The following is a 13,862-nucleotide window of genomic DNA, read 5'->3' on the forward strand; positions in this document are numbered from 1 at the left end:
GGTCAAAATGTAAAGTTGCCGGGACAAGATAAAGTTGTTATTCACGTTAAATCGCCTTTATTGTGTATCTGAACTTTATTTTAGCTTTGTTATCGACAAGTTGACTCATTGTATTGTGTTCACATAGTATTGTATCTTTGGTAGTGTTGTTTATTTTGGTTGACATTGAATTTGTAATCCGCGAACAATGACGAGTTGTTGGAGCTAGCCTTGGCAGATGTTTTTGTGGGGAAATGACACTGCTCTCAGGAGAGCGAGTTTTTTTAGCAAACGTACTGAGCTATCCGTACCAAAACTAGCTACCGGTTGCTAAATAACAAGAATTCCAACTAAAACAGTTGTCTATTTGTGCATTACAACACGAATATTTTATCACGATTTCAGAGTCATTAGATATGTTAATATCTACAAATGCCAATTATGGCTGCACAAAGCATTTTTTTTTCAACTCCTTGTATCTGTGTTTAAATTGTGTAGTTCCCAAATCTCAACTTTGATTTTTCATTTTGTCAGATTGGTCCGCGAGGTCACCGGCATTCCAGAGCTCAACATGAGAGTTGGGATTCACACAGGGCGCGTCCACTGCGGCGTCCTCGGCCTCAAGAAGTGGCAGTTTGACGTGTGGAGCAATGACGTGACGTTAGCCAATCAGATGGAGGCTGGCGGAAAGGCGGGGTGAGTCACGTGATCGGTTCAGTGCTGTTTGCAAGTTGTAAAAGTAGAAGTAAAGAAACGGGTTAAATAAACGCTGTTGTTACAGCGTAAAAACCATAATTGTTTGAAAATGTAAATATATTTGAAACATGGTTATTAAACTAAAACGTCTAAAAGTGAAAAAAATAACAAACAAAAAAACTTTTTAAAGTGAAAACAAATGTTCAGATTATTACTTTTTGTTGTTGTTTTTTGAAGATTTTAATAAACAATTCAGTACCAGAAACAGGGTTACTATTTTTTTTAAAACAAAACTACAGTGTTCAAACTAATCTTTAGGCCGACAACTTGATTTGTTTGTTTTTTACTTATGTATTTTTGTGTTAGACGTATCCACATTACCGCCGCCACCCTCAAATATCTTCACGACGACTATGAAGTAGAGCCGGGTTTTGGTCAGGAACGCAATGCATACTTGAAAGATAAAAACATTGAGACCTACCTGATTGTTAAGCAGAAGCCAAAAGCCAAGGTAAAATGCCACAAATTAAACAACTGTGTGCTATTTTTCGGGACAAACGTGAAGACTCAGACTGAAAATAAAAATGATTTGAACTTTCCTGGTTTATCAGTATTAAATTTTCAGCTACGTTTTCTATTTTTTCTAGTATTTTAATGCAAGAAAGAATTTGGCGGAAACGCCGCCTAATGAAATTCCTTTTTACGTTTTTTATTATAGGTTTTTTTTTCGTTTGTGAAATGTGGCCATTTTTTTAGCATAACTTGAAAAAGTTTCCCTTTCTTGTCTCGCCAATAATAAGATATGTATTCAGTACCATTGAAATTGCTGAAAAGTCGTTGAATCATGCCCTAGCATCTTGACACCACAAATTGGTGTCTATTTTGATTCTGACCGCATGAACGTTACCAAAGGAACGCCGTCATACAATTTGTACCCACCCCGATTAAATCATGTCCAATGTTTAGGGCTGACATTTAACGAAGAAAGCGTACCACAAAAAGTGTTTCCCACAATGACTGGTGAAATGTTTTCCGCATTGACGTCCGCTTTGTCCAATTACCGCCCGGCAGCTTTTTACTGTTGGGGAGTGTTTTTACCACACAGTGATTTAAATAACTCGTTTGTCATGGCTGTGTTTCAAACATGAAATTTTGAAAGGGCGTTTACCGGATTAGTGTTTCTTTCTGAAAAAAATGATTAAGATAATTTGTTCACTGTTTGGTAATCAACTTCATTACATTTGCCAAACACAACCTAGAATTTCTACATACAAGGTGTAAAACATATGGGCGGTCACTTTTGCTTATTGTCGATGTTTGCACAAATTCAAGAAACTAATACGGGATGTTTTAATTTTGTTGGTAATCTTAATTTTTTTAGACTTTTTTGCCCTGAATACAATTGCCATTATATGTAGGACATTCGCTTTTCAAGTAAGGTTTGATATTACAGCATAAAATTTGTTATATTCCTACCGTTATCTTAAAAAATGCAAACAAAGACAAACTACAAAACACCTAAGCCTCATCGGGGGAAAAGTTTGCAGATATTGAATTGATAACCTAAAAAACATTTACATGATAAGTAAGCTAAAGAGAGTGCACACTATTTCGACTTATAAGTGCTCACCAACGTTGCTGGTTAAAAGAAATAGTGTAGCCACCTGACGGCACTCGAAATGATTGTGAGTTTATTTGATGACGTGTTTTCCCAGGTTGCATCACCTGTCCCGACGCCACAAGCCGACCCCACGATACCAGGGCAAGCTGTGACAAGCAACAGCAGCCAAAAAGCCAGCGGAAGGCTGAACTTGCGCAAAAATCGAGCGGCCAAAGAAATGAAGATCATGGGCTTCGAAGATACGGCCAAGTAATGCTTTCATGAATATTTGTTTTTATTGAAGTAAAAAAATGCCACAGTCTCTAATTAGGTCAATAAAAACTGTTTTGTTTTAAAAAAGACGCAGCCTATATTTTACCCTTGTGGTAATTACCAGTCAAGTCGTTTTTCTTTATTAATTTACCGAAGTAGTTAATCTTTTTGTTAGAATTTTTTTCTTCATACCAACTGCCAATTTTGGAATGAAAATAATTTACAACATTCTGCTGCGATAAAAACATGATACCATTTGAAAAAAAGAATTTATTTTACCAAAATTGGGTCAAATTTATTTTGGGTATTGGCTCTCTCGTCAGCTTTTAAATGATAAGCAACGATCTTTTTGCGGGGTAATCGATTCATTAACGCCTCTTATGCAATTTCAAATGAACTCGAAAAGATGTTTAACCCCAATACTAAAAGACAAAAGACTGCTTACCATGAAGAGTGTTTCCTAAAATTTAATATGAAGAGTGTTTCCTAAAATGTTATATGTACCTAGTATCAGAACATCAAATTATTGAGCAAATATCTTAAAGGCTTTGATGTTTCCAGCAGAAACTTGTCAACGAATCTTCTTCGGGAAAACAGCGGTAGTCTATCAGAAAGTGAGGTAAACGACTTTTTGAACCGAGCCATCGACGCCCAGGGTCTGGACTTCGGCAAATCGAATCGTTTCGACCGCTTGTTTCGTCCATTTAAAGACAAAAAGTTGAAACACGAGGTCAGTACCTAGGGCTGTGGTAGGGGTAAAACGACACCTTTTAGCAGTGGTTCTTAAACGGTGCCATGCAAGATAAGGGATCTCTAATTTTAATACCATTTTTTTTAATTATATCATTAGTGCGCCATATTATATGCACTGGCTTCCAAGCTGGTAAACTGGTAATGCAAAAAAAAAGAGTTTGCGAACAAAGTGCAAAAAATTACCATTATTACCCTCGAAGACATGAAAATGACTGTGATATCCAAAATGTGTTGTTTTCTATTTCAGTACGCACAACAGCACGACCGCCATTTTCACCTCTACACGGCATTTGCCGTTTTTATTTACATTCACGTTCTTGCTGTTCAACTCGTCATGATCCCATTGTAAGTACACGACCATAAATGAAAGATTTTTTAAATAAGGTCTGTTCTGTAATATGTACAATAGCAAATGCTTTACGATTATGAACGATGGTTAAACAGGAATCACAAGATAGTGGGTTCGAATCTTACCTTAGAATTTTATATTTTCTCGTTTTTATGCGCAACTTGAATCACAAGATTCAATACTGTTGGGTAAAAACTAAACACACTGAGATTTACTTCAAAAAACACGGAAAACAATCAGATGTTGTAAATTTAAAACATCTACTGATTTAAAATACAGTTCTAACTAAGGGGAACCTTGTGGAATAAAAACAAATCGGCTTCATTTTCCAAAAATTATAAAGTTCCTTTGCGTCAAAACCTACAGGCTACAATACTTTGTAGTCAATCACAAAACAAAAAGAAATTAATGTTTTTTTTTTGTTTCAGCAAAGGACTCATGTTTGTGGCTTACATCGGTACAGCGGGCCTCATCCTCCCCCTTGTTATGCTTTCAACCTTTTGTTACAAGGTTTGTCAATCTTTTGTCAATCAATTGATTTTCTGACTAATTAAATCGCAAGTTGTAAATGTTAAGATGGAAATTGTGGGAAGACTTTGTTTGATACAATAATATGTTTTAGGTGCCAGACAACAAAACTTTGGCCAAAAATTGAGGTTTTGAAAATGTTAAACCGTGTTGATTTATTTCAGAAACAAGTTAAGAAGTGTGGCAAAGCATGCATCGATCCAAAACTTGTAAAACTTCTTTCAATTGCGATCATTGTTCTTATTACAACAATGGCCATCGGGAATATGGTAAGAAAAAATGTCGTCGCATAAAGTTGGTGACTCGTTATGTCTTTTCAATTTTTTTAAACTGAATTAATCAGCCATGTTATGTTCGACAAAAGAGACCACGACGATGCGTTTTTGTATTTTGCTGTAGTTTGTTAAATGTAGTTTGAGACAGTTTACTTTGATTAGGAAAAGTTTTTATAATTTTATTTATTTTTTATTTTGTTTTCATGTTTCCTTTTTTATTAAGCTTTAATAAAACGGGCGACCTAAACATTTAACATAGTTCTCCAAACAATATTTAGCAAATTTAATTTTAATAAATTCTCCTTGTTGTAGTACCTATGTATAGGAATATGAATGGTAAAATTTGCAAGTTTGAATTATGTATACTATAACGGTCCAGCCTTGACCATATGCACTTTTTTCAGTCTTTCTACATCCCTGGATACAGTTTACGAGATTGCGCAGCCGAAGAACTCAACACAACTGATCACTTATCATTTTACAATATCACATCAACTCTCAACTTTAGTCTGCTAGATCAATACAAGGCAAACCCGTGCGGTGGTCAAACACCTTCCTGCCATTTTCCACAGGTAAAGTCAAATATTGCCTTGCGGGAACTGTCTTTACTAAATATACATATTGTTAAATTGCTGATAGTCTCGAAGCTTCCTAGGTTTCAAAAAAACGTGTTACGGCTTTTTTCAGAATATTTGACTTGGTTCAAATACATATGATGATTTTTATTTGAACCTTTTAAATAGGTAATGATAAATTGACATGAAACAGATGCTGCAATAGAACCTGCTTTGAAAGTAACTTGACTTGTAAAGTTCAAACTTACAATCCGTAAAGCCTTATTTGCGAAATAACAACGGCAACATTACAATATTTGACTCTTCGTAGCTTCTGTATCATTTCTTCAACGCCCTATTCTTAACAAAATACCGAATTTGTTAAACTTGATTTGAATTTAAAAACATGAAGCCATTAAATGATAAGTAAGTTGCAGACAGTGAACACTATTTCAACCTATACGGTCTTATCAGTGCAATTTGTTAGAATCGAACCACACTAGCCAATACGGCCACAGTCTTGTCACCAGCTGCACTGTTAAAACCTTATATGTCGACCAGTATGTACTGTACACAGTCTGCAGCTTACCTATGGTTTGGACTTTTTGTAAAAACGGCTGCACAGTAACGAGACATATGTATTCATATACTTCTTTTACTTTATCAAATGTTCTATCAATTTTTGCTTTTTCAGTACTTCACCTACTGTTTGTTGCTGGCGATGTTAGCCTGTGCCCAGTTCCTCGGGACTTCAGCTGTCAGTAAGCTGGTCTTGCTTCTCGCTCAAGCTCTCACCTACAGTGTCATCGTGTTAGTGTTCGGTCAGAATCTTTACGACAACGCGGACATCTTAAATCACAGCACTTACGAGTAAGACTGTGTGTATTTTTTTGGCTTTACTTTAGACGATTTTTTCCTCTACTTTAAATGAAACCTATGATTTTATGAAATTGAGCCATACGTTTTTTCCATTATCTCTGCTTTTAACACTCGGACGTTGTGATAATGGCATTGTAAACGTTCAAAATGTTTTTCTGTTGCGTTAACTTTCTAAAATGTTAGGTTACCTTTTAGGTTATTTTGTTTAATCTGCTGCTAAGTATGATGTACTCCATTTTACGTCGAAAACGCGTTGGATTTTGTAACTTAAAATTTACTTATTATTGTAGCATGGTACATAGTACAAACAACCAACAAAATTCGATTATCAAAAAGTGTAAAACATGCTGTAGCAACCAATGATAACGTATAAATTAAAATCCACCACTAACATCCGCAGATGAACGTATCTTATTCTATTCTGGTAAATGCCTAGGGGTGTGGGCCACCACGAAAGCCACATAAATATTATAAAACGTCCGTAGCGGTTCAACGTGCCAGCGCCCTACTTCTGGACGTCACATATTGCACGTTCGGATTTAAACCTGGTTATTCACGATCTAAAGTCGGCCATCAATTGTTACAGTTGATAATTACAATGGATTGTTGATCGAGTTTGGTCACGTTTTGATTGGAGTTCTATACACGTGCACAATTTACGTGAAAATAAAAACCACGTGAAATGAAATGGTACCACAATACCAAGTCAGATATGTTAGATGTATTTTTAACTCGGCTGTCATTCATGAAATTAAACATACCCTGGACTGCAGGTTGTACACACTTGCAATTTTAAGGACACCAAAAACCACATACAATGTTTCGATAACCAAGCATTTCTGTTTTTGAATTCAAATAAACATATTTTTTCTGTGTTTAGTGTCACCCGAGTCACGTGGTTGGTGCCTCTGAAGGTCATGACCCCGATCATTCTGCTGCTGTTTGTGGCTGCAGTCTTTCTTCAAGGCCAACAAGTAGAAATGACGGCGCGAATCGACTTTATGTGGAACCGACAGGCGAGTAGAAAGATTTACTTGTTTAATCCAACTATGGTCTAAATATAGAAAAAATGGACATTAAAAAAACTAAATGCAAAAAATGCTAAAAGTGTAAGTAACGTCAAATCAATTCTTCTCACTTCTACCTGAAAAGCTAACATAGCTCCAATAAATGAAAGACTACTATTATTGGGTCAAATACTTAGAAGTTTCTTGTGCATTTAGAGATGTTGGTTGAAAAAAATGCGATTCAATACCCTGAACACAGTAGTAGGCTACCGCACGCAAGAAACAGGAGACCTGATTTCATTTAAAATTTCATAAAAAATTCATTTCATAGTCAAATTATCCGATAACCGTCTTTTTATCCGATTTATATCCATTTTCTTTCCTTTTTTGCCGAAATTCGATTAAAAATTCAATCAGAAATTATTTTTCGTGCGTCACTATTAAACCGCGATCGTAAAGACCGGACATTGATCTACGACCGTATAGCGTAACATTCGGTTCAATTTATCCCAGGCGGCAGAGGAACGAGAGGAGATGCAAAAGAAACAGGCTTACAACAGAAAGCTGCTCCACAACATCTTGCCCGTCGATGTGGCCGGTTACTTCCTGGAGAAAGATAACAAGTGAGTGCAATAAAGTTACTCGGTTTAAACTTTAAAGGGTAACCGGCGTGCGTTTTTGTTTTTTTGAAATTTAAAGGGGAACCGATTGAGGTTTGTTTACTGTTGTGGTTAACCAGCAGTGTGCAGCCTTTAACACTGATGGGCCAAATACAATTAGCAAATCTTTATATACCACAAGTTGACTTTACTTTTTGCTTACAAAACACGCTCATATTTGGTTTACAGCTACTATTTCAGTGGTGGCCAACCTATGGCGCATGGTATGTAGAAGGTTGGCCACCCCTGTACTATTTAAACTCACAAGTGATTTTAGCCGCGTTGTTAAAATAAGCAATTGACGTATAGATCCGCTCGCTCGCTCGCTAGCAGTGCCACACAAATAATTTAAAATCCAACAGCTTCGCAAGCCGCACAACCTTATTCAATGGGTCGCAGGTTGCATACCTCTGATTTCTCTTTGATGAAACGTAGGAACGAACAGTAACAGTAGACCCAAAAACATAAGCCAAGTTTTTTGGGTCGTTAGTACGTGCTGAAAACAAACAGTCAATCTGAATCGTGTTAAATAAAAAAAAACAATATACATAGAAGGACTGTAAAGCGATAAGTAAACTCTCATATTTTGTGTATACAGGAACAGTGACGAACTGTACTGCCAGTCGTGTGAGTGCGTGGCAGTTATGTTTGCAACGATCGTAAACTTCTCCGAGTTCTACATCGAGTTGGAGAGTAATAACGAAGGAGTCGAATGTCTTCGTTTGCTCAATGAAATCATCGCCGATTTTGACAATGTTAGTGTTTTTTATGTATTCTAAGTGTCCTTCAACATTTGCTCAATGCATAGCAGTTATTCAATGCCTTCGTAACCACATTTTCTGTCTGCCCATTATGCCGTTGTTGTATTTTGCCAATATCTTTAAATGTATCAACGAGTAATGCAACAGTATTTTTAATATAAGTCGTTTCGACGTCCAATTCAAGACGCCTTCAACATAATTATGGAAAATCGTGAAAAACAAATGTTTACAAGTGGTTAGACTGATTGCCGAGTTACATGACTATTTTGTGGCTAGGGAGATTTCTATAAAGAACCATTTACTTGCAGATAATCAGTGAGGATCAGTTCTACCAGTTGGAAAAGATCAAAAACATGGGAAGTACGTACATGGTGGCTTCGGGCCTCAACGATAAAACGTACGACAAGGAAAATATGACTCACATTACAGCTCTCGCCACCTTTGCAATGCGACTTCAAGATCAACTATCCTACGTCAATCAACATTCCTTCAACAATTTTTCGTTCAGAATTGGTAAGATTTGCAAACCGTTTTATTGCTAGTAATTAAGTGCGCTTTATGGAAAAAAATGTCTTTTCTGGAGTAGTTTAACTTACATTTGAAGATTTGTAAATCATAGTACACCAGGCCTATTAAACGTGTGGTAATAATAAGCCAGGCGGTCACCAAGCATGAATTTATGTTCATCTTACTTTTAAAGATTTGTTTTCGTATGTTTATATTTTATTAAATGAACTGACATCTTTGTAAATGCGCCTTCTGAAAATTTAGAGCTTTAGGTATTTCCAGAACCGGAATGCTATAATATTGAAGGCGATTCTTGCTTTTGTGTTGAAATTGAAATATAATTCTTCCAATTTTACACTAAAAGTTCACCGCCACAATTTATTCTAGGTCTCAACATTGGTCCTGTCGTGGCTGGGGTCATCGGGGCACGGAAACCCCAGTACGACATCTGGGGAAACACAGTAAACGTGGCAAGTAGAATGGACAGTACAGGTATCGAAGACAAAATACAGGTACGTTAAGTACAAATCTTAGAAGCAGTCCTCGGGATAGATGTGGAACTCGGTTTAAATGTATTTGTTTTATATTCGAATAGGGTTCATTGCCATTGCTAAGTACTAAGTTATATTCGAATAAGCATTTAATTGCCATTGCTAAGTAGGGATGGCCCGATAGTACTGTGTCGGCGCCGATACCCGATGCTTCGAGCAGTATCGGTACAAGTACCGATACTTTTTTTGAGACTTTATCATGTGTAAAATTGAAAATGAAAGGAGGCAAAAAAACAACTATCATCGGCTGTGATAAAATATTTATGGGACTACATTTAAAAAACGCGTTCGTTTTGGATTTAATGAAATAATATGACCTAATTCGCTACAGCGATTTAATGCCGACTGAATGTTAACAAAGCAAATTTTCCTGCATTATTTCATTTAGCAAAATGTTTTTTAGGACTGCCATACAGTAGTGTTGCTTGTGGGCGATTATTTTCTGTTGCCGGTAATATTGTGTCTCCTTTAGGAAACCGTTTGTCACCAGAAAATGTAAACAAACTTATTGTCTTTAAGCACAATGTGTGAAATGATAACTGATTACTCATTTCAATTTCTGATTACTGTAAAAAAATGTTTACTGCCAGTAGTTTAGTGTTGTTTCTTGGTGCTAAGACTAAAATGGTGAAGTGTTTTGTTTAGGTGATTTATTAGACTGCGTGCGTTGTTAAATTAACTGTGATGGTAAAAAAGCAGTTAATGTGTTAGACTCAGTGTGTTGTTATATCAACTGTGATGGGAAAACACATTACAAATACATCAGTTTGAAAATGTTTTTGCTTGTTTGCAAAGTATCGGGTATCGGTATCGGATCGCAGTACTTTTGGGGTAAAATATCGGGTATCGGTATCGGTTCAAAATATTGGTATCGGGCCAACCCTATTGCTAAGTACATGTTTGCTTTAGACACACACAAAAATTAAAATACACATTGCACATTCCGTATTTGCACAGTTTCTTTTTTGTTTATAGGTCCCTGAGGAAATGTACAAACTGTTAAAAGAGAAAGGCTTCGATCTTGTGCCAAGGGGTCACGTCAAGGTTAAGGGCAAAGGTGAAATGATGACGTATTTCCTAGAGGGCCCACGACCACATGCGGAGCCCAAGAGCTGATACCAACAAGCTAAAAAAATCCGCACAAAAATTTCTTCCGCAGTTGTGTTTTTGCCGCTGGGTGACACCAGTGAGTAAACGCGGCGATAAAGTAAAACGAAACAGTTTGTGACGTCAATAAAGCATCCACTGTGACGTACTGTGATTTGATTGATGGCCTTTGTGCTTACTGCATGGGTAATATTGTGCTGGCTAAATTTCAATCAAATACGTATCTTTGCATCAATTCAAACCGGTCACGTGATCACGCCCAGGTGCGCCTCGTCATTGTTTGACGTCACATACAGTTTAAAGTGCTGAGTTCTGTCCCAGTCACTGTCCGTACGATTTTTTTCGGAAACACTGAATTGCAGCTATCGTGTGGTGAAAGGTGCTGCCAAACATTTTGCATTTCAATATTTCTTTATTATTTGTTTTATTCCTATTTACTAAACGTATGTTCCCTTGTCAAACCTTCTATTTCGTATATATTTTATTTTACAATCGTTTAAATCAAAATCTGCGGATGAATTTGTTCGAGGCGCTCCAGAATGTAAATGTCGTTTGCCACGTTAGTGTTTCACTTCAAACTACGATCTACACTGCGATGACAAACTTTTTTTTCAATCAACACTTTTTTGACTTATTGTCTGTTGTAATTCGTTTACCATCACTTAAATGCCACATACAGTAAGGGTGCATTTTTGATTTGCACTGCAGGGGGAAAAAATTGGAGTAACTGCGTAAAGTAAAATTTCCTGCGTGTCCAACTTCAAGAAGACAGATGTACAAGTTTTCAAATAGTTTATCCATCTCTATTTTCCTTGTCAATTGTATGCGTTTTGACCTCATGCCTGCTGAATAGTACACCACTGACTAAGTGAACTTGCATTGCTAAATTTTCTCTTAGAAGCGCAAAAACAAACAGATATTGTTTCAAAATATTGGACCTGATCTGCTTTTCAAAATAAGTAATTTGGCAATTGTTACTTCCCCGAAATCTATGTCGTAATTTATTAACTTTTCTCAATCTACTTCACCTTCCCAAATACGTTTTCTTTATTTGCGTCAAGCGTCATTTCGATTACAAAACTATAAGTGGTTTTCAAACGTTTCTGTGTCAAGTTCCAACTTAATTTTTGCGTTCGCACAAATATTGCGGTTAGAAGACACAGTTTGAATCGCTGTGAATATACAGACGTACTATTTCCGAACGTGTGAATTTGTGCCACATATCGCTTTGCGACGATCCCACAGTTTGCTTTTATTTTTATTTCTTGTCTAATAAAAACACTTTCGAACATTTGTTCCGTTTCACTGTGTTTCGAGTTTAATGCAGCGGTTGATTCAATACATTGTAACGCACAAAATTGACAACAAATCAAGGAATCGTTTTTTTCTCTGAATGTAAGAATTCGATGGCGAAAAATCAACGAAGCAAAGTATTTTTCTTTCATTACTTCAGACGAGAATTACTGAGATACGAAAGCAAATACCCTTTATTTTTATTTTTTATTTTTGAGAGTCACCACCGGTTTTCGGCATAACCTCTTACCCAAATGCTATATTCAACGAAATATTCGATTAAACCGAGCATTTAAATATCTGGAATATTCAAATAAACCGACTATTTGATTAAACGAAAAATCGGAAAAAACCTCCTACCGAACCTCCAAACCGGTTTAAACCGGTTTTTAAAATCGAAAATTTTGACTCGATTTTTGAAAAAAACCTTTCCGTGTTTTCGATTTTTGTGGGTCAAAAAATCGAAGAAAAATCAGGTTGTCGGTGGGTTTTCGCCGGAATATTCCATTTTCAAACTGGTTTTGACCGGTTTCTGCCTCCTACCGAACTTCCAAACCGGTTCAAACCGGTTTTTAAAATCGAAAATTTTGACTCGATTTTTGAAAAAAACCTAAGGATATAGCCTTTCCCTTTTTTCGATTTTTGTGGGTCAAAAAATCGAAGAAAAATCCGGTTGTCGGTGGGTTTTCGCCGGAATATTCCATTTTCAAACTGGTTTTGACCGGTTTCTGCCTCCTACCGAACCTCCAAACCGGTTGAAACCGGTTTTTAAAATCGAAAATTTTGACTCGATTTTTGAAAAAACCCTAAGGCTATAGCCTTTCCGTTTTTTCGATTTTTGTGGGTCAAAAAATCGAAGAAAAATCCGGTTTTCGGTGGGTTTTCGCCGGAATATTCCATTTTCAAACTGGTTTTGACCGGTTTCTGCCTCATACCGAACTTCCAAACAGGTTGAACCGGTTTTTAAAATCGAAAATTTTGACTCGATTTTTGAAAAAAACCTAAGGATATAGCCTTTCCCTTTTTTCGAATTTTGGGGGTCTAAAAATCGAAGAAAAATCCGGTTTTCGGTGGGTTTTCGCCGGAATATTCCAGTTTCAAACTGGTTTGACCGGTTTCTGCTTCCTACCGAACCTCCAAATCGGTTTGAACCGGTTTTCAAAATCGAAGCTTTTGACTCGATTTTTGAAAAAACCCTAAGGCTATAGCCTTTCCGTTTTTTCGATTTTTGTGGGTCAAAAAAATCGAAGAAAAATCCGGTTTTCGGTGGGTTTTCGCCGGAATATTCCAGTTTCAAACTGGTTTCTGCCTCCTACCGAACCTCCAAACCGGTTCAAACCGGTTTTTAAAATCGAAAATTTTGACTCGATTTTTGAAAAAAACCTAAGGATATAGCCTTTCCCTTTTTTCGAATTTTGGGGGTCTAAAAATCGAAGAAAAATCCGGTTTTCGGTGGGTTTTCACCGGAATATTCCAGTTTCAAACTGGTTTTGACCGGTTTTTGCCTCCTACCGAACCTCCAAACCGGTTTAAAACGGTTTTTAAAACCGAAAATTTTGACTCGATTTTTGAAAAACCCTAAGGCTATAGCCTTTCCCTTTTTTCGATTTTTGGGGGTCAAAAAAATCGAAGAAAAATCCGGTTTTCGGTGGGTTTTCGCCGGAATATTCCAGTTTCAAACTGGTTTCTGCCTCCTACCGAACCTCCAAACCGGTTGAAACCGGTTTTTAAAATCGAACATTTTGACTCGATTTTTGAAAAAACCCTAAGGATATATGCCTTTCCCTTTTTTCGAATTTTGGGGGTCTAAAAATCGAAGAAAAATCCGGTTTTCGGTGGGTTTTCGCCGGAATATTCCAGTTTCAAACTGGTTTGACCGGTTTCTGCTTCCTACCGAACCTCCAAACCGGTTTAAAACGATTTTTAAAACCGAAAATTTTGACTCGATTTTTGAAAAACCCTAAGGCTATAGCCTTTCCCTTTTTTCGAATTTTGGGGGTCTAAAAATCGAAGAAAAATCAGGTTGTCGGTGGGTTTTCACCGGAATATTCCAGTTTCAAACTGGTTTTGACCGGTTTCTGCCTCATACCG

The 13,862-nt window shown here is 36.8% G+C and overlaps 1 protein-coding gene across 6 annotated transcripts in view; it reads left to right on the top strand.

Moving 5' to 3' along the window:
- Window positions 1-11,771, top strand: part of LOC145237694 (adenylate cyclase type 5-like) — a 31,901-nt gene extending 20,130 nt beyond the window's left edge. For 4 of the 6 annotated variants that reach the window (XM_080100655.1, XM_080100657.1, XM_080100659.1 and 1 more), the window contains 15 exons: window positions 514-675; window positions 1,042-1,186; window positions 2,391-2,545; window positions 3,110-3,278; window positions 3,549-3,646; window positions 4,079-4,160; window positions 4,343-4,447; window positions 4,858-5,025; window positions 5,702-5,877; window positions 6,767-6,902; window positions 7,407-7,516; window positions 8,151-8,307; window positions 8,622-8,826; window positions 9,208-9,332; window positions 10,347-11,771. In XM_080100655.1, the coding sequence (XP_079956781.1) occupies window positions 514-675; window positions 1,042-1,186; window positions 2,391-2,545; window positions 3,110-3,278; window positions 3,549-3,646; window positions 4,079-4,160; window positions 4,343-4,447; window positions 4,858-5,025; window positions 5,702-5,877; window positions 6,767-6,902; window positions 7,407-7,516; window positions 8,151-8,307; window positions 8,622-8,826; window positions 9,208-9,332; window positions 10,347-10,487 (2,134 nt within the window). In that variant the 3' untranslated portion in view covers window positions 10,488-11,771. The remainder of the gene's footprint in view (window positions 1-513; window positions 676-1,041; window positions 1,187-2,390; window positions 2,546-3,109; window positions 3,279-3,548; window positions 3,647-4,078; window positions 4,161-4,342; window positions 4,448-4,857; window positions 5,026-5,701; window positions 5,878-6,766; window positions 6,903-7,406; window positions 7,517-8,150; window positions 8,308-8,621; window positions 8,827-9,207; window positions 9,333-10,346) is intronic. The other 2 variants (XM_080100658.1, XM_080100656.1) reach the window with 1 other exon arrangement.
- Window positions 11,772-13,862: the final 2,091 nt, after the last annotated feature.

The sequence above is a fragment of the Phallusia mammillata genome, chromosome 7, assembly GCF_965637545.1.
Source record: "Phallusia mammillata chromosome 7, kaPhaMamm4.hap1.1, whole genome shotgun sequence".
NCBI lineage: Eukaryota > Metazoa > Chordata > Ascidiacea > Phlebobranchia > Ascidiidae > Phallusia > Phallusia mammillata.